At 42.2% G+C, this 24,103-nt stretch overlaps 1 protein-coding gene and 1 long non-coding RNA gene across 2 annotated transcripts in view; one reads left to right on the top strand and one right to left on the bottom strand.

Annotated features, from left to right (window-relative positions):
- Positions 1-24,103, top strand: part of ARHGAP18 (Rho GTPase activating protein 18) — a 118,846-nt gene that overhangs the window by 53,621 nt on the left and 41,122 nt on the right. Inside the window, 4 exon segments of the mRNA NM_001286967.1 lie at positions 7,719-7,912; positions 10,750-10,985; positions 14,680-14,743; positions 19,213-19,388. Of these exon segments, the coding sequence (NP_001273896.1) occupies positions 7,719-7,912; positions 10,750-10,985; positions 14,680-14,743; positions 19,213-19,388 (670 nt within the window).
- LOC119870798 lies at positions 9,645-18,660 on the bottom strand. The gene is made up of 4 exons (XR_005353921.1): positions 18,188-18,660; positions 17,456-17,690; positions 16,126-16,332; positions 9,645-9,971 (listed from the first exon to the last, which is right to left on the bottom strand). It is a non-coding gene; the product is annotated as an uncharacterized LOC119870798 (long non-coding RNA).

Genomic DNA, 24,103 nt, shown 5'->3' with positions numbered 1-24,103 from the left:
GTGGGATTTTTCTTTTGTTTTGTTTCCCTTCAAATGTTAGGCTTACAGTCTGTTGCCCCGCCCCCCCCCCGAAGTATTTTACAATTAGAAATGACCTTGAGTTCCCCGTGTTCTTATTTTTAGTGTATCGTTTGAGTCTAACCTGCATTCACGTATCTTGTGTTGGGTCAGCTGAGATTCTAAAACATACTAGGGAAAAAAAGAGGTCTTAGATAATCTCATTTAAAGAGAAAGAAATTGCTCTCCAATAGTCACATATTCTACTTTGTAACTGAAGAGCGGAAGAGACATGCTGTGAAAACATAACGGATGAATTGTTTCTAAGCTTGGCTAAATTATTTGATTAGCTGAAAATTATTTCTCCACCCCCTCTATCTCCTCGGCAGAGCTGACTTTCAGCACCTGGCTTATAAAAACACTTCCTGGCCTTCAGTACTTATGGGTGGAACGTTATGGTATTTGAAGGTCATTTGGAGCTCTCCATAAAATCACACTTTGCAGCCGAAGCGGAGCAGGTTTCTTCTTTCTTATCCCAGTAGTTGTCATGCTGCTGCTGCTGCTGCTGTTTTCAGTTGTTTCATTACTATTCGTTAGTGTCCTTTTGAAATAATGTATGAATATCCTCTTCCTATTTATTGTATGGAGCATAAACACGGAGATCCTTCCACTTTGAACGTGTTCTTCCGGTGTCTGTGGCCTTTCTTCTGCGGGCTGGTGGAAGGTGGATGCATACTTCCGTGGCCCCCTGACACATGAGGTGATCTCTCAACCTTATGTCAGCAAATAATCACAACGGGGCGCCTGGGTGGCTGAATCCATGAAGTGTCCAACTCTTGATTTCTGCTCAGGTCATGATCTCAGGGTCATGAGAGTGCGCCTTGCCTCCGGCCCTGTGCCAGGCGTGGAACGGCTTGACGTTCTCTCCCTGTGCATCTGCCCCCACCTGGGCTCATGCTCCTGTTTTCTCTCTCTCTCAATAAATAAATAAATAAATAAATAAATAAATAAATAAATAAATAATAAATAATCAGAAAGAGGCAAGAAGAGTTTAATAATAATGCCCACATTTCTTCCAGATTATGCCAATGTCTTTAATTATTATCAAAAGGGCTTTCTTTTTTTTTTTTTTAAATCCAACTATGCCTTGCGCCCCTGTTTTTATTAGCATAGGAAAGTCGATGTGAATATGTATGTGAAAGTCTTACGGAGGGCAAGAGGTCTGCCCACGGGCAGTAAGTAAAACCAGTATCCTATCCAGTACTATTAAACTAAAAGATATTAGTGTTCACAGTCTGGTGTTGTATTAACAGAGATTTCGTTATTACCTGTCCCAGGAGAGGCGTCCTGTATCAATAGCAGCCTCCTCCATGACATGGCCCGCCCTCCCCGGGGCCCCAGGGCTCTGTGCTCCGGCACCTGCACCTGACCTGCAGGGGGGTGGGGTCGGCGTGGGGGACACTGTCCCCAGGGGACAGAAGGGCCCGGGTGCTCGCGGCCCTCTGCTGCTTCCGTTTGTTTTGTTGTTGTTTTGAGTCTTTAACTTTTTTTAAACCGAGAGAACACAGAGGGAGGAGCGGAGCAAGTTGACCTGGGAGCTCCCCAACCTCTTCCAGCCGCGGTCCAAGGACAGGTGTCCCCGCTCCGCGCCTCCCGCACTGGGATTGATGTGGCCTGATTGCCGATCGTGACTTTCCCTGCATAGTGTCCGGTCACCTGGAATCGTGAATTATAGAGCCCGTCGTCAGCGCCACTCTTGGTTTTGCTACGTGCAATGCAAACTGAGGAAGATCCGGGCGTCTGATGAAAAAAAAAAAGTAAATTCTACGCTTTCTAGTCTATTTGGTATAATAAAATGACTACTGAAGAAGAAGTGAGGACACTAATCTTGGTTCTACCAAGACTCTGGGAAAATTCAACCCTTGGGCCTCATTACCTCATCTAGAAAATGATAGGATAGCTTTGAGTCCCTAGGGTCCAAAACCCTTCTAAAGTGCCTGCTTCGGTAAATATGGCTTTATCTAAAATACACTTGGTCATTATGGTTGAGGGTGAGTTATGGCGTAAGAACTTATTTGGGGATTTTTTTTTTTCCTTTGGTGCATTACAAACAGAACAAGAAAGAAAACAAAAATAGTCTTATTCCGTTTGTCTCCCAACCCACTGGGCTTCTTTCTGTGCACCGGAAGTGAACTTTGGGATAAGGAGCATGCCAGAAAGTGTAGCTCTTTTAGAGAGGATCTTGTGAAAAAAATAGAGCAAGACCAAATCCCAGCATCCAAAGGACTTCAAGAAAGCAGACTTTAGTCCACACAGGTGCCTCTAGAAGGTGCAGAATGAGCGACACACTGATGCGTATAGCAGCAGGACTCTTGACAGGGTGAGGTCCAGAAGGTAGAGATTGGACCACATAGGTAAATTTGAGTTCAAAGATAAGGTCCTCATTCCAAGTAAATTTGCCTTAAGATGGTTGAAGAAGAGAGGTATGCATGAGAAAGGAGTGTTAAGGAAAATGCGCATTTTCAAATACCCTGGTCCACAGGGGGGCTCAGCCTCTTATACATGATAAATAAAAGCAAATGATGAAAGACATTGGCAAGGCAAGGGTTTTAGAATGACGTTCTATCCTTTGTCATTGAAGTATAAATTAAATATGGTTATATCATTGGAACAAGTCCCAGTTTTGATGAAAGGCTGTAAAACTAAACTAAAATAAACAAAGAAGTAGGTCAAGAGTCACCGGGAAGGCATGGCTGTGTCTTTCAGTAAGGCTTTCTGGAGCGTTGCCCGTAGAATTGAGAAGGGCTTTTTGAGATCCATTAGGTGTTGTTTTTGAGAAATCCTAGAACAGTGGTTTTCAAAGTGTTGTCCTGGCACACCTGCGGGGGAGGGGAGGCTGTCTCAAGACCCTTTTAGGAGTCCAGGAGATCACAACTGTTTTCATAGGAACACAAAGACGTTATTGGCCTTTTTCAGTCTCATTCTCTCATGAGAACACAGCAGAGTTTCCCAGAGACGACACGATGTGCAGTATCATAAAAGATTGAATGCAGAGGCAGATGTGAGAACCCACATGTCTTCTATTAGGCCAGGCTTTAAAGACAGTTTCAAAAAATGTAAAACAATGCTACTCATCTCACTACTTTTTTCTTTCTTTTTTTTTGTATGGAAAATAGGTCCCCGCCCCCTCCCCAAAGTATCTTATATTAAGATGTTGATTATTCTTTTTAAATAATTAGTATTTTAATTTTTCTTTCCAATTATAATAGCTAATAGCGTACATATCAATAGATATAACCTACTTAAGCAAAAGCTCTTTGGGAGTCCTTGAAAATTTTTAAACGCAGAACAGGTCTTGAGAGCAGCATGTTCAAGCATGGCTGTCCTACAGGTCAAGTATTTTTTCTGAACCTTAGAAGAGGCCAAAGGTGACCTTATTCCAGTGTGGGAGGAGCAGTTATTTATAGTTAGCAGTTTTACAGGTCAGAGTGATACTAAGTGGTGTGCCCTCTTGGGGGTTACCCAGGCGGCATTCCTGGAGGCATTCCCGCTTGGTAACTCACAGCACACAAAGCAGTCGAGGCTATTGGTATTTTTCCCATTTTATAGGTAGGAAAAGTCAGAGAAGTCAAATGATTTCTCCAAAATCAAAGAGATAGTTCAGGAGATCCTGAATCGTTTGGTCCTTATGGCACCCAGCCCCAGGTATCTGCATGTCATTTCTCTGCGTTGGTCCTGGGATAAGTCACCCGTCAGCATGTTTCCTTCTAGCAGACCCAGCACCTTCCACCTCCCTGGGAAGAACTGATCGTGTCAGACCAATTTACCGTTCTCTAAGCCAGTATAAGTAAGAGGCATGAATGATACCAGTGCATTTGAGATTCACTGACCAGGGGGAAAACCAGTGAACGGGATAAAATATACCTGGGGAGAATAGGACAAAGCCCCGCTTTTTGTAAACACAGCATAAGAACCTGCTCGCTAGAAGAAGAAGAAGGGATGTTCCCTGAAGGCCCATAAGGGTCTGTGAAGTTACTATTTGCTGATGAGGTTGGCGCCCAGGAGGGCAGGCCCAACCATGACACGGGGGTACGGGGGCACGCGGGCCGCATGGGGGCATGGGCCCACGGAAGCCACTTCTTTCAGAGGACAGGGTCCAGTTCTGTTGTCAGAGCTGTACAAGGTGAGAAATGTGACGGTTCCCGCAGGGCGGCCCTGGGATGACTGGCATGTGGGATTCTGGGGGGCACATAAGAAAAACATAGAACAGTTGTTTGCCGGTGAGTCAGGTGGGATAATTGATAGTTGCCTGGGGGGACAGACCCTGGCGTTTCTTTGATTTCAGCACCGTGTGTTGGCTCGGGTCTTCTGGAAATATAAAATATTTCTGCCGCGTGCGTCATCGTTATGTCTAGCAGATGTTACTTTATGCTCCGAAACCCAATTTGCAGAACGAACATGGTATCGGATAACACACCCCTCAGAACAGAAGAGAGGGACTGGTTAACTAGCCTCCTCCCGGGACAGTTGTAAGAGGGACCACACTTCCAGCCCTGCCTGCCCGGAGCTCACAAGTAGAGTGTATTCTAAGAAAAGAAGTGACAAAACACATTTATTGATGTAAACTGTAATCGAAAAATGTTCAGCTACGTATTTAGAGAAAAATGCAGCATCCACGGATCCATGATGCCGGGGAGGACAGTCAACCACCGAATGGCTGCCTCCTCCCTGCTTCCGTGCTCTGACGTTTAAAAAAAGAAAACCTTTTCTTCCAACATTTACCGATAATCCAAAAAAAGAAAAAAAAAAACACAAAACCCTCCATTCCATGACTCCATATCATCAGGTCATTATAAGAAAAAAAAAAAAAAACAGACCTATTCAGCTTTGAATCTTATTAAAGTAAAAATATTGAGTCTATTCATTAGCAGTAGGCGATTAGACTTTTGCTTTATGCCTGTTTTGAAAGCAGGGCTTGATATAGAAGGTATTTACGTAACAATGCTGTTGCTCAACGCCCTTATGGTTTTTCTGCACCCGCTATCTTAATGGAAATTTACTGGAAAATTCTTGCCAGAATAAACACATTCCTTCAGAAGTGAAAAGCTTAACGTACTTTAATTCAACTGCACCTCTTTTCTGCAAGCAGATAAGCCAAGGTATTGGGCACCGGTCGTGAGGCCTCCGCAGGACCCTGGCGTCTCCCAGCGCTGGGGGCGCGGGCAGCAGCCCAAGCTGCAGGGCATCCAGGGCACGAGCACGGCCCGGGGCATCTGCACCTTTGCTGAGGAACCCCCCCCCCACCCCAACCCTGGGTGTTCTGCAGAAGGCCTTGAAGACTCGAGCCCCGGGCGAGGACAGGCTGCGTGGGTTGGGCTGCTGGTCCAGGCTACAGCCACAGTTCAGGGTTTTGAGGAGAGCGCCTTCTGTTCACATTTTACTTTAAGCATCAGGAGTGTGGATTCCAAAGCGAGAGGCCTGAAGGCAGGGCCAGGGCCAAGGGCAGGGCCACGGAGGACGTGGGATCAGGATGGCTGGCTGCCTCCCCAGGGACGGAGGACGGCTCCTGGCCTTAGGGCGGGGAGGCGACCAGTGGACAGTGGAGGCCGGAGGAGGGGAATCATGCAAACCTGCCCGGCCTCCCCCTGCCAGCCCTGCCCCGCACCCACCACGGCCGCCCCGCACTTGCCCGGGAGCCGTTCCGGGCCGTCCACTCGCACGTGCAGCAGCGCTGTTGAAGGGCGAGTGTCCCTGACGAGGGAAACTGGCCCAGCTTATGACTCCAAGGAGTCGGTCGTGCTGTGTTTACTTGTAGCAACAGGCAGTGAAGTGTTGTGACTTGGCACCTGTGTGTTGGAATTGGGGCCCCCGGGTGGCTCAGTGGCTGAGTGGCTGCCTTCGGCCCAGGGCGTGACCCCGGGGTCCCGGGATCCAGTCCGGCTTGGGCTCCCCACAGGGGCCTGCTTCTCCCTCGGCCTGGGTCTGCCTCTCTCTTTGTGTCTCATGAGTAAGTAAATACAATCTTTAAAAAAAAAAAAACAAAAAACGGTTGGAATTAAACTGCTAGGTCAAATTGACCGGACTTTAGTGACCTTCTCCCTTATGTAGTATTACATCCTGCTGTTTGAATGATTAAGGGAAAGGCCAGTTTAAATGTGAAAATGTTCACAAACCATTAAAGAATTTACGCTTATGGTATTTTTAAATTTTCTTATGTGTAGTGAGAAAACCAATGTAGCAAAAATATTACCTTCTAACATCCTCCTGGGAGATAAAAGAGCAATTTGAAATTAGAATAACAAAAGACTAGTTCCCCAACCATTGTCCCCACTCAAATTATGTTTTTTTTTGTTTTTGTTTTTTAAAGATTTATTTATTTATTTATGTATTCATGAGAGACACGGGGGGGGGGGGGGGGGGGGGGGGGGGGGGGGCAAAGACACAGGCAGAGGGAGAAGCAGGCTCTATGCAGGGAGCCCGACGTGGGACTCGATCCCAGGACCCCAGGATCACACCCTGGGCAGAAGGCAGTGCTAAACCACTGAGCCACCTGGACTGTCCTCAAATTATGTTTTCAAAAAATTGAATGTAAAGAGGAAGTACCATAACCAAAAATTTTCCTTTTTTAAATAATTAGGGTTTTCTCCATTCTATCTCAATATAAAAAATAATAAAACAAAAACTTAGTGTTTCTGTTATCTATGCAATATATATACATACGTAAGCTTATTTATTATAAGGTCTATTAATTCAATGTTAGTAGTAGGTGGGATAGGACATATAAAGAAAAAAATTATGGTTAACCTGAAGTCATACAAAAACCTTCATTTATTCAACTTATTCTTTTCTTCATAGATAATATTTGAGATAAGGGTTTAAGAGGTAATTCCTAGCAATGTATTCAGAATTGCCAATAAATGTTTTTCCCCAGTAACTGAAATTTTACCATATTTTCAAATATATATCATTAATGGGTATGTTTATAAATAAAGGTTAAAAGTTGCCTTCTATAGTAGAGCATAACAGCAAACTTAATATGCTATTTTTCTATTTATGTTTCGGTTCCAAAAATAAAAATGAAGTTCAAATAGTATCTCATTTATTGATTGCAGATATTTGCTGTATAAGGGCTGAGTTTTGTTTGCAGATATAAATGACAAATATGAGATACTGTCTTAAAGTCTCAATTAACTGATAACCTCTGATAAAGATTTATTTATTTATTTATTTATACATTGTATTTATTTATTAATGAAAGACACAGAGAGAGAGGCAGAGACACAGGCAGAGGGAGAAGCAGGCGGGACTCGATCCCAGGACCCCGGGGTCACACCCTGAGCCAAAGGCAGATGCTCAACCACTGAGCCACCCAGGCGGAGTCCTCATCAAGATTTAATCTGTTGCTTTTTAGGAATAGTTTTAGGTTTAAAAGAAGTCTTGTAATAACTTACATGAAATGGAAAGGAAAAATGGTTTATCACACCACTATTTTTTTTTTTTACTGGTATTTGTTTTTTGACAGTGAAACTCCTTATTCATCCTACAAACATATTATAATCACTGGTATCTCAAGTTAAATAGCTTCAAAACACTCATCTCTTTGGTTCTTTTTTAAGGAACTTACAGAGTTTCCAAATTGTTCACTCAGTACTGTGTTGTTTTAGAAATTGTGCTACTTCCTCATGTATTAAAATTAATCATGTTTTCTTTTGACTTTATAGCCGTAAATATGGCCAGTGCACGATGAACCAGGAGATCACCAAAGTCACCGAAAAGCCTCCATTTGACCGATCAGGTTCTCAGGATTCTCTGGATGAACTCTCTATGGAGGACTACTGGACGGAAGTAGAAAATATCAAGAAATCTAGTGAGAACAGACAAGATCAAGAGGTGGTGGTTGTCAATGAGCCTGATGGTAATAACTCACTGAATAAAACTTCTGTCTGTTTGTATCCGTGTTTGTGGGAGATGACTCCCTGGGAAGGAAGAGGACAGCCGCAACAACGAAAATTAAGGATAGGACAACCGAGATAGGATAATGCTCGTTGGCCTTTCAGCTTGAAAAGTACTTGTTGGCGGCGTATTCCTGGATGCAGCTGCCACATTTCGGTAGCATGAGTTAAGTTCACTGAGTCTGAGATGGGGCTAGAACCTTGTTGGCTAGGCTTAGTGTCATGGACTCCTAGGATGAGACGTGATCTTTGAAGTGATCTAACCTTCCTTCTGTGGTAGCCACATGGCTCTTGTGCTCACTGCTTTGCAGTGATGCCGTGTTTCCATGGGTCAGTCAGCTTGAGCTGTCTGGATGTTCTTCATTTTATTGATTTGAAATCTGCCGTCATCTACCTTGGACATGGTTTTTGCCTTTTGGAAGAACACAGCAAGGCTACTCTACGTTTATGGGATAACCTTTCAGATGTTTGAGGATGCTTGTCTTGTTCCTCACCGTGTTCTTCTGGAAAGAAAAAATGATTTACCTAAGCCAGTCCTCGTGGTGGTTTTCAGACCTACCTCAGCCCTGGTCTTCTTCGTGCGAGTATACGAGGCTGGATAGCTGGCCTGGGGGTATGGATTTGGACAGTGTAGGATGGCATTAGTGTTTTCAGCCTCCATATTTGCTTCTTTCTTATATTTGGTCCATAATTTGTCTCCAGTTTCTTTCCAGCTATATATACTTCCCCACACTCTGTATTGTTATAGTTGATATTATAGAAGAAACATTTTTTTCCCTTCAAATTAATACTGTCTCTTTCCATCTCATAAATTCAAGCAGTCACCAAGTTTTTGATGACCAATTCTGGCATCTATATATTAGCTTCTTTCCCTTCTTCTTCTTCTTATTATTATTAAAAATTACATTTAAAAAATTCCAAGTAGGCTCCATGCTCAGAGTGGGCCTTGATCAAGAGTCACATGCTCTGCTGACTGAGCCAGCCAGGTTCCCCATTTTAACTCTCTCTGCCTTGTGCCACCCATAGATTTGTAAGTACGTTTTAGGGATGTCAAATGATCTGGATGCTGAAAGAATAATGACAGTCAGTGCCTCCTGACCCACTAATACTGATCTCCTTCCCAACAGAGGACTTCTTAAGGCAATGACTTGGCCCTGTGCTGTTAAACAGCAGAATCTACGTAGGTTTTTTTCCCCCCTTGCTATGACGTTTTTTGAAAAATCTACCAATAATACTTTAAAGAGAAAAACTGGAGATTTTTCTTAACGTTTCTTAGATTTGCAAGATTAACACAAACTCGTTCTTTTGTTTGGGTCCTCCTTTATTTTGCTCTCATTCTTTCTCACGTTACCAGTAAAATCGGGCTTGCTTGTGATAATCAGCATACGCCCCATATTTCCTGTCTCAGTGTTTCAAGATGGAAGCAGCAGACCATTCCTGCTGAATGAGAAGATACTCGTCAGAAAATAGCGTTCAAGCCTGATCCGTAGCCACGTGTCATTATCTATTTCATAATTTTCCAAGACTAAAATGAGTTTATAGATAGTCGCTCCTAATGTGATTATGGAGAAGAACTGAGAAAGTTCCTAACATGCCCACGTCTGTTCTTTGGCTTTACGCGGTTTGAGGTTCACCCCCACTTTTTAGTGGATCGAGCGACTCTGTTTTCAGATATTGTTTACTTATCGTGTCAATATCTGCTTTTTCCCTGAGAAATTGGTTTTCTACACGTATGTGGAGTCCTACCTTAACAGCATTGATAGTAAGGGCAGACTTTTTATGTCAGTAAACAGGTTTTATGGCCCAACATGCAGAGTGCCTGGCACTACTTTATGTTTCTTAAAACCGAGGATATTGATACTAGATTTCTGCCGTCGAGGAACTTACACAATGTGGAAGGATACGCAGGCTCTTCCCATGTGGCCTTCCCTCATGCGGAGCAGCCAGGACAGCTCTGCTCTACATTACGGATGAGAAAACGGAGTAGGCCTGAGGCCAAGTGACTGGTCCAACGTGCCGGGGCTGTCAAGGAAGAGAAACGAAGTGTTGACGAAGGGTTTTTGGGTCTCAAGTCATCAGTCTTTCACTTTCCTCTATAAAGTTACTGCTTGGAGGGAACCGATTCTTGTTATCTTTCTGTTTTTCTGTAATGTTCATAGAACTTAAACAATATTTGCCTTACTGTTTACTTTGTACTTTTAGCGTTTTGAATTGATATTATATAATTAATTTCCTATAATAAAATTTTTTTAATTGTAGAAAACACGAAAGGGGGTTGAAAACTTAATTTGCAGTTCGTTAGTTCTTGATGCCTGGATGCTCTTTATCCTTTGCCATACTCCATGGCAGCTACGGTGAACGGAGAAAACAAGCCTTTCCATCAGTTAGTGTTGGACTCTGAGGCACAGATGAAGTTAAGCCAAGAAACGGGTCTTTAAGTCCAGTGTTAACTTCCTTCTGTAACTTGATGGAAGTAAGTTATCTTTTCGTTGCTTGCTCATCTCGAGAAAGGGAGCAGTACTATCTTCCCCTAGTTAACCTGCAGGGACGACGTTATCGAGGTTAATCACATGTGCAGTCATTTAAAGTTTTTAATTGCATTTATATGAAATGGATCTAAAATTTGATATCTTTGTGGCTGGAGTTTATGGCAGTTGTCCAAGTTTCAGATAATGACTTAGCATGGCAGTTTGATTTCGGTAGAAGAATGTCAGTAAGCGTGTTTGAAACGCTGGAAAAAAAAATGCAAAAGTTTTCATATTTTGTGATCTTTCAACTCCATTTTTCTCTACTGTTTCAGAGGGAGAACTGGAAGAGGAATGGCTCAAGGAGGCTGGTTTGTCCAATCTCTTTGGAGAATCTGCTGGAGATCCCCAAGAAAGCATGGTGTTTTTGTCAACATTGACCCGGACCCAGGCAGCAGCTGTTCAGAAACGGGTAGAGACAGTCTCCCAGACCTTGAGGAAAAAAAACAAACAGTACCAGATTCCTGACGTCAGAGATATATTTGCTCAACAGAGAGAGTCCAAAGAAAAAGTAGGTTTTCTTCTTTTTTTGATGTTAAAGCAACGGAATGATTGCCTTGAATTGAGTGGACCAATCCAGCTTATTAATTCAGATCATTAAAATCCCAACGAGCACTTGTATACCAGCCACTAAAGCCCGGTGCTGGCAGGGATCCAGACAGACCCAGTCCCTGTCCTTCTAGAACCTACACCGCAGGGGCAGAAAATAAAACAAGTTAGAATTCAGTGTGATAATCTCTGTGTTAGGTTTCCTTGCAGCGTTAGGCATGGCCCTGACCCTCAGAACATGTGACTCCCAGTTGTTACTTACAGAAAAGTGGGAGGTAAGAGATTCTTCATTTATTAACTTCTGCAGGAATATTCGCTTTTCCTGAGGCTCATTTGGGGATGAATCAAAGTAGGAGTGAGATGAGGGAGCTAGCCGCAGTATAATTAGAAAGCAGGAACCCTGAAATATGAAATAACTTCCCCTTTGTGTCTAGTGCTTAACACAGTGCCTAGCACATAGAAGATTTGAGTAAATATTTGTCAAGATGATTAATTAATTATGAAAGCTGTTGGAATCTGGGAGAGATGGTGAGACTGGAGGAACAAGGATAGCAGGGTAGGCATGGTGAAAGTGAGAGACCTCTGCGGCCTCGAACACCCCCGTGGTGGGCTGCTTGTTACTCATCCATGAGGACAGAAGGAGCTTGCGCGAAAGGTAGATTAATATGGTCTCTTCCTCTATCAGGAAGATCTTGCTTCTAAAAAAAAAAGTTGGCTGAACTAAATGGCATTCTTAGGGTTAAAGTTGATTTACATTCTGGATTATTCTCAGGTGTACTGAGTAGTCCTGGCCTAGAAGGCCCAGGAGGGTTGCTGGGACGAGAACAAACCAACGGAATCCTGAACAGTGACGACGGTAGTGATAATCACTGCCACCACTGATGAACGCTTACTGTGCTAACTACTTTCCCTGCGTTATCTCATTTAATCCTTGCAGCTGTCCTATGAGTGAGGAGGTATTACCGTTTCCATTCTATGGCTGAGGCTCATAGACTTTAAGTAACTTGCTCAATGTCCCATAGACAGTAAACCCAAATTTGTGTGACTTTGAAGTATGTGCTTTTAACCATGATGTATCCCGCTATATTTGGGTTTCCATGTAAGTGATCCGAACATGAGATTCCGTATTGATCATGACTGAAGGGTAGCAAAAATCCTCTGATTCCAAAAAGAGAGAGAGAGACGGAGAGATGCCTTGTATTTAAGGTATCTTTCTATCACGTAGAGGTTTGTTTTTTTTTGTGTGTGTGTGTTTTATAGACATTTTATTCTTCCGAGAAATCCTTAATAGCTTCAGAATGCTACTCTATTTGCGTGGGCAACTGTGGATCAAATCCAGTCTATTTGATGGGAGTTTTAGGGTCACTGGATTGCTGCGGGCAGGTCTCTTGCGGTGAGGCAGTTAAACCTTGCTTACCACCCAGTGGTTATTTGGGACAGCCACTGAAGTCAAAGGCCTGGACTAGGTTTCCAGATCAGATGTAGGAAAATGAATGGTGAGGAAATACAGTATTATGACATTTCCTTCCCAATTAAAGAACTCTCCCTGAGGGAGTTAAGAGGAAGTAAAATGGGGGAGGGGGATGAACTGAGCCTAAGCAAAATATCTACTGTGGGACTCCTGCCAGGCTCCAAGAGGATGTTGCTGCTCAGTGCGAGCAGCAGCATTTTCCAGCGAATCCTTGGTAATATCTAAGCCACATGGTTTGATTCCAAGGTAATCGGTGGATTGTATCATCTGATGGCACCATTAACAGAGAACTAGCACGAGCGAATTAGAATAGCGCTAGCTTGCTTACACTGCATGCCTTTAATTGGAACGCCGCCACCCATTAGAAATACATCCCCCGTTCCTCAAGGGAACATGGAGCAGCCACTTCACTTGCAGTTCTTTTGTCCTCAAACAAGTACAGATTCGGCTCTTGCATTTTAAATGCTTCCTCACGAAGCCCTCACTGACGCTGGGCAACCCGATACAGACACGAGTACCACCTACACGGTTATCATCACTTGCTAAGGAAAACAGTTCTGACCACGGGCCCCCAGATGTGTGTTTGTGTGGAAGATCAGTGCGGCTCAGTGTGCCCATGGTTCGGGGGAGGGCTAGCTCGTGGGTGAGGAGACCCCTATGCGCTTCCATGATTGAGTAGTCACTTTGCACTGTCCTGAGCTGTCTGCCTCTAGGGGCTGCACTGGTGGCCTCTGTGTCTGCTTCAGGGCCTTCTGGACCCTTCCTAGCCTGCAGGTGAAGGGGAGAGCCCTTCTGGCTAACGGCATGAGGTCAGAGGTGGGATTTGTCATCCTTTCAAACACTTTATTTGAATAGAGATGAAAAGCCAATAGAGTATGATTAAAAAAAAAAAAAAGATTCTTTCAGACCCCTGTGTATGATTGATCGAGGCTCCCCTTCCTGATTCCTAAATTCCTTCCGAAGACTTCCTCGGAAGGAGGAAGTGTTACCTGGCCACTTACTGGGTTCTACTATGTTCTACTATGTCTATAAACCCGCGGAGGACTACAGGTTTTACAGTTTTCAGGTGTCCCTGCCCCCTGCCCGCCTCCCCCAAACCTCTTGGAAAGAGAGTTCCTTTAAATATCTGAGCTCATAGTACCTGCTTGGTCATTTAGTTTTAATTTATCTCACATTTATTACTAAGGGCTTTTTTTTTTTTTAATTTGAGAATTTTGATTTTATTACCTACATGTCAGCTTGTAATTTTGTTTTATAACAGTGTTATCGAAATATAATTCACATCCCATCTCATTCACCCATTTAAAGTCTACAATTCAGTGATTTTTAGTATATTCACAGATTTATCACCATCATTGCAGTCAGTTTTGGCACATTTTCATTATCCCCCAAAGGAAGCCCATTAGCTCTCGTTCCTGTATTTCCCTCCTCTCCCCCAGCAACCACCAGTCAGTCTACTTTGTGTCTGTCTAGGATTCGCCTATTCTGGACATTTCATAGTAAGGAAGGAATCCTATCCTGTGACTCATTCCTTTGACTTAGTATAACGTGTTCAAGGTTCATGCACGTTGTAGTCTGTACCCAGGACTCCAGTTCTTTTTATTGCTGAGTAATATTTCATCGTGTGGATAGACCACATTTCGTGTATCTACCCTGTTACTGGATAGTACCAGTTTTTTGTAAGTTTGTCTTTACCCCTCAACTAAATAGTGGTGTACTTGATGGCAAGGACCCCCCCTTTTTTTAAAGAATTATTAAAAAAAAAAGATGCATTTATTAGAGAGTGGGGGGAAGGGCTGAGGGAGATGGTGAAAGTATCCTCAAGCAGACGCCCCGCTGAGCACAGGGCCTGACAGCCTGACCCAGGGGGCTCCGTGGACCCCTGGACCCTGAGGTCATGACCTGAGTGGAAATCCAGAGTCAGGCACTTAGCCAGCTAAGCCACCTAGGCGCCCGGATGGCAACCCCACAGGGCTGAGTATTGTGTCTTACACGCCGGGCGGCAATCCGATATTTGTGGAATGATTACTTATTTGTTGATTATAGCTGCAGTACTTCTTTTCTGTGGTGGTTGTAATTCTGTGTGTGTTTCTTGTACTCTGAAGGTTAGTAATGGAATTATTTACAATATCATTTCTCTGGTTGTGAGTTGGAGATGACTCAATGGCCCACTTTCTATCTTTAGGCTCCAGATGGCACCGACTTACAGTCAGTCAGAACAGATGAAAACAAACATCAAGGAAAAGATGGTATGTTGGACCTGTTCTCTTGTGTTTCCCTGTATATTAGCACCGCAAACAGATACAACCTTTTAAAACATTCACCTTCAATTCTAGTAAGCCAATGATTAAGACGCCGATAGAAAGTGCCCAAGTAGATAATTACATAAGGCTGGGAATATAGTGGGTCTTTTCTTTGTCGTCGTTGTTGTTAATGTTTGTGTTTCTCTGTCCTAACATCTCTGTGCATGGTCCGTTTCCCCAAATGTTTACCTAATTTAACTTACTCAGGAACTGTACATAGGAGCTACTGTTTGGAACCCATTTTACAGATGAGAATACAGAGGTTTACAGAGAGGAAGTCACCTGCCCAAGGCCGTTCAGCTGCTAAGTGGAACCAGAGATTTTGGAACTTCATTCTGAAATCATAAGTTCTTAATTCAGAAATGGATTCTTTTTCAGAAAGCCTGTAAAGGCGTAAAAACTCGGGGTCTTGGGAGGAGCAATTCATTATAATTCTTTTCATCCTTTTTCTCCTCTATACCTGTTACTTCAGAAATGGATTAGAAATTCAGGGCACGGAATGAAAATAAGTATTAAGGCTTCATTAGCACTTAATCAAGAAAGAATTTATAGCTTGTTTTCCTTATTTGCAAAAAGGAAAAAATACTCCAAATGAAGCTTAAAAATCTAATCCTTACTGTTGTTATTTAAAAACCGTAGCAGGGGTGGTCTGTGGTTGCCAGATTCCAGCTCAGGGACTTGTCCCTTTGTTTTGTTTATATTCTTAAGACTCGGCACCTGCGGGGCTCCTGCCATTAATAGTGTTGCATTAGGAATGGAAGCCGTGGGGGGAGTAAGAGGCTGAGAGTGGGGGGCTGGGGAGCATTTCCACCTTCTCATCTCAGCCCCGTTAGTCCAAGGTTACCTGTGAGGTCTTGGAGTCTTGGGACATCGGTGCCTCTATTTTTCCTCCCATCCTTCTCTGGGAACTTGTGTCCTGCGCCCCTGCCTTTATAAATGCGTAAGTAAGTGGGTGCCTAGCGTGTATGGATGTCTGTAATTCCACGGAAGCACCTGCTGCTGTGTCAAGGCTTCTTGAGTTATATATGCAGTTTTCTATCATAATGAAATGAGGGCTTGCGCCTCTGCGGACGGTGAGCACGGGGTGGCATGTGGCGGGGCCCGCAGGGCTGTCACGGGACAGACGAGCCTTCCGTGCCCTGGCAGTGGCTCAGTGAAGACTGAGGAGTGCAGCATCCCCCCTGCTGGTTCCCTCCATCACCAGGGGGCTGCAGGCCCTGTAAAGGAATTCTGGAAGGCGGGGTCACTGAGGAGCCCTTTCCAGGCCCGGTGCCAGAGAACCCAGCCTCCGGGCACCAGGCCTTACCTGGCTTTACCTCAGGCCTTACCTGGCGCCCGTGGCGGGCAGCGCCATAGCCCGATAGTGACTTAGCCGCTGCCACCTAAACACTGGTGGCTCGGGGGGCGCGGGAAAGCCTCGTCTGGGGTTCCGAGCGGAGCGCTGTCTGGTGGCACCCGAGGGTGCGGGCCGCCTCGCCTCTTAGGTATTTTCCTGCACTTGGGTTTTTATGTATGTTCAACGGAAGGTATTTATCCTAAATGAAAAAGTCACAAAAGTCCTAACATTGCAAGGGCTGTCGTATCTCACATTAATTAATCTGCCAATTATTGCTCTTTTCATCAAATTATAAAACTATGGATGTCAATGACCCATCACTTTTTATGAAAACACGTAGAAACGTTAATAATGCCCACATCATTTTTAAGACTTTCATGTTAATATGCATATTTACTTAATTTTTCTTGATTTCTGTGGAAGAGGGATAATTCTTTTTAAAAATAAAGGCACTTTGTGGGTATTTTGAACAGCTGAAAACCTTTAAGGAGTTGTGTAAAATATTTATGACGCATGCCGTTGTTCACTTCAAAACCAAAGGAGAATTATGCTATTTAGAACAAAGATATTATGCTCTTTACACTTCAGGAATTTTAAGAGTCAAAAAGGGTTATTTCAGAATTCCCTGTTAGCTTTTGCTATGAGGATAGATCATTGATTCATAGATATTTTCATGAGCCAATTAACCACCCATTTCTTATAGCAGCGCCTCTCTATCTCGCCTGAAGCTGTTTTTCCTACTATCTACCTTAATTGAGTTACCATTTGAACTCTTAAGTTGTATGCTCCAGGTTTTTACAATTTTTGCCACATTTTGGAAGAATTTAATGTATTTTAAATATATTGTGACTTAATTATAATTCCTCAGCTTTGAAATCAGTACAGGACATTTTTTTTTTTTTTTAATGTGGGATGGTTGTAAGAGAATGTTGGGGGCGGGGGGAAAGAGTAGTTTTAAAATTCTTGTCCATAAACACTCTGCTTCTGTAAAGGTAGCGTCTAATTTAAGAAAACAGCTAATCATTTTTTTCCCCCCTCTCAGGAATGGTTTCCTAGGAAACTAACATACACATTCACAGTAAAACATAACAGTGGAACCCAGTGGGAAAGGAAAACTAAAATTGTGCTTTTGACATTTAAGTTAATACTTGGAAAGTTAATTGTAAAGCGGTTTAGTTATTCTAATGAAAAAAATGATCATAGGCTGTTGGAGGAGCAACATAAATAACATAGAAATGTGCCATGGATGGCAGCAGAAAAGCACCATCAAGGAGCTTCAAATTTTTTATTTTCGGAATTGGCATAGGTCAGTGTTTACTTACTTTTTTAACTGGGTGAGGCTACCAGCCCCACTGATGTAGTTTGCAGGGCCCGGTACAAACTGAGAAAGTGAGGCAATTTGTTGAGATGCCAGGGTGGCAACAGCAGAGCATTCAACCCATAGTGGGGGCCCTGCTGAATGCACAGGGCCCTGAGTGCACAGGTCACACACCTGGAAGCCTGCCCAGCTTATCGGAAGGAAGTAATGAGGCCGGAGTTCTCTTTAGTCCTAATTTTCTATTGGGTGAAGCAAAAAATTATTTTTTAACTTAAATGACAATGGACTTTTTTTTTCTGAAGGCAGCAGCAGTGTTCATAACATGTTTACATGTGGCATGCCTTTGTTAAATTTTTAAATATATTATTAATTTATTTGACAGAGGGGGGTGCACAAGCAGGGGGAGCAGGAGGGGGAGAAGCAGGCTCCCCGCTGAGCAGGGTGCTGACGTTGGGCTGGATCCCAGGACCCAGGGACCGTGGCCTGTGCCGACGCTTAACCCACGGAGCCACCCAGGCACCCTAAGCTGTGTTAAATTTTGAAATTAACTGTATCTCTTGTCACCTTGATGTGTTAGTATTTAAGCATATACATGCACTCTGTACATATATTTTGTAATTCAGAGCTGCTCACCCTGAATTCTAAGTCTCCAATGGGGGAAAAAACAAACAAACCAACCAGTAATCCTGTTATCCAGGTTTTTCTAATGTGAGTTGTGTTTAAAACAAAAACTTACCAAATCGTCAATGCGAACTGTTTTCCCCAAAGCTCTAAAGCTAATGTTTTCAACGAAGAGGTTTTCGAATGTTAATTCTTTCTAGAAGATTAACAACAGACAGACAAAAAAAAATGTTAAACTTATTAGATACCCTTGAAATGTTGATGTAAGTATCCAGAATTTGACTGGGTTTGTAGTTGTCAGAATCTTAGTATATAATTGGGTGCAAACCCTACTGGTTCCTGTAGCAGGTGCCTCCAGACCCGACTCCCACTGTGCTAAGTTTTTGGCATCAACTCTTGTTTTGAAATTCTTCCCATGATAGGTAGGTAACATTCCAGAAAGGAGGTGCAGGTGCAGGTGCGGAAGGGGTCTGCTCCAGGAGTCTATTTCACTGTGAGATAATGAAATGGTAAATCACTAGTTCTAAAGTAAAACCAGCCTCTTTCAACTCCCCTCCCCCCACTTCTTGTTTATTCATTTTTTTAAAGATTTATTTATTCATGAGAGAGAGAGAGAGAGAGAGAGAGAGAGAGAGAGAAGCAGAGACCCAGGCAGAGGGAGAAGCAGGCTCCTTGCAGGGAGCCCCATGTGGGACTCGATCCTGGATCCCAGGATCACGACCTGAGCCGATAGCAGGTGCCCAACTGCTGAGCCACCCAGGTGTCCCATTTATTCTTTTTTTTTTTCTTTCTTTCTTTCTTTTTTTTTTTTTGCTTGTGATCTCCCACTGTAAACTAAGCTTTTGTGAGGCTTCTCATTCAGAGTTTGAGATCATCCTCAGTGTTAGGCTGACCCAGTCGCAGTATTGTGACCTCAGAGAAGGATTCCACAACTGGGCTACAGGTTCTAGTCTCCACCTCCCCTCCTACACCCTCCATCCACCATTGGTAGGATTCGTGGAGTAAACTTTTTTCTTTTAAACTGTCCATTAATTATTGACTATAGTAAATAATCCTTGCCCCAAAGGGTTTTATGTAGTTGATGTAAAGAAGTAAAAAATACTTAAAATATATTAATTGATTCTCCCCTCCCCTCCCCAGACCAGGCATCGAGCCTAGTTGTTGGTGAAAAAGAGCTGACTCCACTGGTCCCTGAGGAGGCACCTGCCTCTGAAACAGATATCAATCTGGAGGTATCATTTGCAGAGCAAGCGGTCAATCAGGAGAACTCCAAGGAGAAGCCCCAGAAGAGCAAAGGCAATGATGCTTCGTTACCTGTACGTGGTACTATTCCGGTTTCACTAAAATAGAGGAGTCTATTTTTCATCAGCTTTTTATTTTGGAAATTTCAGATCCATAGAGAAGTTGGAAGAAAAGTATAGCAAACACCTCCACGGGGTTCATGTAGATCCATTTGACAGCATTTTACAGCGTTTGCTTTTCCTCTTTCGATATCTGTCTCTTGATATGTTGTGTTACCAGCTGCACACTCACTTTTTTTTTTTTTTTTAATTTAAAGGCTGATTTATTTATTTAGTGGAGAAAGAGACCATGAGGAGGGGAGCAGAGGGAGAAGGAGAGCGAGAATCTCAGATTCCCTACTGAGCGCGGAGCTCTTGGCGCTCAGTCCCCCGACCCTGAGATCGTGACCTGAGCCAAAATGAGAATCACACACTCAGCTGACTGAGCCACCCAGGCGCCCCTCACGGGTTTTTTGTCTTGTTTTGTTTTTTTGTTTTTTAAATAGGCTTGATGCACAATGTGGGGCTTGATCTCATGGCCCCAAGATCAAGAGTCACATGCTGTACCCCCTGAGCCAGCCAGGCGCCTGGCCCCAACTTTTTTTTTTTTTAGCTTAACAAAGACATACAAACACAGGTATCATACTTAAGGAATTGCACACACTAAAAATAACAATTATACTTAACATATGGTTATATTAAAATGTTCCCAACTGTCACAATATTGTCCTTTCTAGCTTCCACCTTCCCCACCTCATATGGGTCATGTGTTGCATTTGATGTCCTATCTTTTTGGTATCCTTGACTCTAAATCACCTCCCCTGCTTTTTAATATTTTTGAAGAGTTGAAATAAAATTTCTGACTTTGTCTGTTCCTCATGACTAGATTCAAGTTAAACATTTTTGGCCTAACTATCGCATAGATGAAGGCTAGGCCTCTGGTGGCATCATGAGAAGAGGGGTGTGGCGTCACGTGGTCCTCTAATGGGTGATGGAAGTGTGACCCTTGGTTGGGGAGATGTTCACCAGGTCTCCCTGTTATGAAGATACTTTTCCCCCGTGCGGTTAATACTAACGTGTGATCTCCGAAACTGGGTGACTGTCCTATTTGTCACAACCTGTCACCTACCCACTTCACCAGCCATTTGTGATCCTTGCCCGAAACAATAATTATACTACTATTTGAGAAATGGTGATTTTCTAATTATTTTTCCCTCCCATTATGATTTCTTGGCAATCTTCTGTGATACTTACTTGCCCTCCCTCTCCTCTTTTTGTTTCTGAATATCATCATGGACTGGTGACTTCCTTTTTTCAGTGTTTTATAAACCATTATTATCATTATTTTTTTCAAATTTACCCAAACTTAACTAGTGGAAACCCTTGACACTGGTTCCTGTGTCATTTTAATGTGCCCCATTCTTTTACTGCTTTGCTTTCTTTTTCTTTTTCTTTCTTTCTTTTTTTTTTTTGCTTAGCTTTCTTGTAGAAGATGCCCTTAGGCTTGCTTTGTACTTTTTTCCTCTCTGACTTGAAAGGATCCCCTCTACAAGGATCCCTAGTTTCCTTTAGTAGCAGATAGTATTTAGAGACCAAGCTCCGTGTACTAAGTTGTTTGTTGCTCCTGAATGTCTTATATTTAAAATATATATATATAATTTATTTTGTGGAAATTCACATCTGCAAAAGCTAAAAAGAATTGTATAATGAACTTCCAGTACTACCCCACTTGCCCATTAGTCTGTGGCTAGTCCTCACCTATTCATACCCCCAACCAGTGCTCAGTTCTTTTTTTTTTTTTTTTTTAAGATTTTACTTATTTGACAGCACGAGCAGGGACAGATGCAGAGGCAGAGGGAGAAGCAGGCCCCCCACCCCCCCGAAAAGGGAGCCCAATACTGGGCTCCATCCCAGGACATGGGATCATGACCTGAGCCGAAGGCAGGTACTCAGCCGACTGAGCCCCCCAGTGCTCCATTCTGTGTTCCTTTGCAACACATCTCTGAATATATCATCACCTATAAATATTTCAATATGTAGTTCTAAAAGAGGGGTTTTTAAAGACATGCCCAGATTCCCATTACTGTACCTAAGAAGTACTAACAATTAATTTCCCATAGCTGATCAGTGTTCAAATTTCAAATTGTATCACAGATTTTGTTATTATTATTTTTTTCAGGTTTGTTTGAATCTGGATTTAAATAAGGTTTATGCATATGGCAGTTGGTTGCTGTGTCTTGAGACCTGTAATCTCTCCCTCCGTCTCCATTCCTCCTTTCCCCTCTTTGTCCTCCAAAATTTCTTTGTTGAAGGAACCTGGTTATTAAGTTGTAGAGAATATCCCCCTCTGTCTGACTAATTCCTCATGTTCTCCTATTTCTTATAAATTGACCATAGATTCATCTCATTCAGTGTGTGTTTCTGTCTTTTTTTTGAGGTGGGGGTCAAAATTACTTCATATATGATTATGTATCAAGAGACACAGAATAGCTGCTTGTCTTTCTCTTTTTGTGCCATTAGCAGCTAATCAGTCCTTGATCCATTAATTTATTAATGTTGACAAGATGATGTTTTCACTTCTTTTATTCATTTATTAACTTGAATACTTTTAAGGAAAAGTTTCTCAAAAGTTTCTCAAAACAGTTACTTTTCATGCTCCAGTTTTCACTGTTTTGGTCCCATAGCGTCTTTCACGAGGGACCAGTTAGTGTCATTGTATTTTAATTTTCTTGTAAAAATAGAATTTGACTCATAGGTGTAGACATATCTATGATCCTAGACAAAATTTCCTACATATATCTGCTGTCATTTCTGCTCTAAATGTAGAATTCTCTGTTTCTGCCGGAAACCATGGCTCCATTTAGTAGAAGTAATAGTTCTGTAACTATGATCAGGACACCAGGACTGTTCCCTTCTAGGGGCTGGTCATGCCTAAAGTGCTTTCAGAGGCCAGAAGTACTTCTGTATCTTCTTTCTTCCCTGCCAAGAATAGTCGTCTCAGGGCGATATAATTAGAACACATATAATTTACTTGTTTGTTGTGTCTTCAGTTAATGCCTGGCATTCTCAGAATAACAGTACTACCTCTGCTATCAACAATATGATTACTAGAAAACAATATAAACTTGTTTTTCTTTTCTTCAGTTGTTTGTATCCTTGAGATATATCCTCAAAACACTATAATAATAAAATTACTGTGCTTTAGATTGTGTAGGATAGTTAGTTATTCTCCAGATGGTTAAGCCACCAACTGCATACCTGTTTGGGTTAATGGTTTCGTTTCATTTTCAATTTTTAGGGGTTGCTTCTTTTGTAATTTAATTTTTTTTGTAAGCACGTAAAATATTTACATGATCCAGAAGTCAGATTTAAAGCCTACATGTGTTAAAAGTCTGTCGTCATTCTGTTTTCTTCCTCCTCTTGGGTAAATTTACCTTCTGGGTAAATTCCTTTTCATTTTATCTTTATGGTTTATCCTTCCATTCTTAGATAAATGGTAGCCCACCACACACACTTTTCTCAATCTTGATTTTTTTTTTTTTTTTTGACTTAGTATATTCTGGAGATCACCTCATAGTAATATATAGAATATTCAGAAATGGTTCTCATTCTTTTTTGTAGATACATCATATTCCATTGTGAAAATGCATCATAATTTACTCAATCATTTTCCTAATGGTGGACATCCAGGTAGTTTCCAGGTTTTATCATATATTTTTAAGAATCTGGGGTTTTAAGTGAAGGACGGTAGAGTCTAATTAAAAAAAAATGAAGACGTTGACTTTTAAGTTGTGAATTCAAAAGTGGAACAAAATATAAATTAGTATCTATTGCAGAGACTTAAAACTTCCTCTCTTATCTCATTCTCTGCTTAACATTTGTGCTCCTGTACCTTCTTCACTTTCTTCAGGTTGTACCCCAAGCTTGAAATGACCTTCCCATTTCTACCGTCCTGTTGTTCCCTGTTGACCAAGGAAGTCTTATCCTATCCTTTGGGGACTAGTTTAGTATCTAACTTTGTTAAGTCTTTCCTGATTGTGAATTATATTAGATAAAAATCTATAAAATAATCCTTTAAGCTATTAAGAGGCCATGCTTTTGAAAATTATTGTCAATATATTCTTGTATTTATTTATGCATATATGCATCTGTTCATCTATACAACCATTTATCCACATGTCTTCTGGAAGGCATGGGCGTGTAAGCTTTTCACAAGCCCTCAGCATGGTTGATGGAATGAATATTTATATTCATCACTCCGAGGCAGGTGTCTAAGCAGATAAACCTTAAACTCCATTTCTACTCCATGCTCCTCTGCTTCTGTAAATAAGCAGTAAGCTTTATGTAATACATTGTTCTCTGCTGACTTCATTTTTAAATTCGTTTCCTTTTTCTTACAGCATCGGGTAGTTTTTGTTAATTCTTTATGATCTCTCACAGCAGATTCGAATTTCTTCTCTTAAATTTGGAGATCAGGTTTCATAACCTTTAATGGGCTACAGTTTGAAAATGGAGCTACTACTTACTGTGTTTTGTGTTGTGTACCCTCTGTATCTCAGAAAATATGCCCGGTAATTATTTATTTCTCAAATGATCTCTGTAAGGTAGATACTATGATTCCTGTTTCTTATACAAGGAACAGGTTAGATTATATATGGCATGCTAAGGCTTGGCTTCGGTGACTCAACTTTTGGGGCTGGACTTTTTTCTGGAAGACCACGTTGACTCCATGTAATGTGCCCTGAAGGTAT

This window comes from Canis lupus, chromosome 1 (assembly GCF_011100685.1).
Source record: "Canis lupus familiaris isolate Mischka breed German Shepherd chromosome 1, alternate assembly UU_Cfam_GSD_1.0, whole genome shotgun sequence".
Classification (NCBI taxonomy): Eukaryota; Metazoa; Chordata; class Mammalia; order Carnivora; family Canidae; genus Canis; species Canis lupus.
Note: the sequence above shows the minus strand (reverse complement) of the source record. Positions and strands in the feature narration are given on the sequence as shown.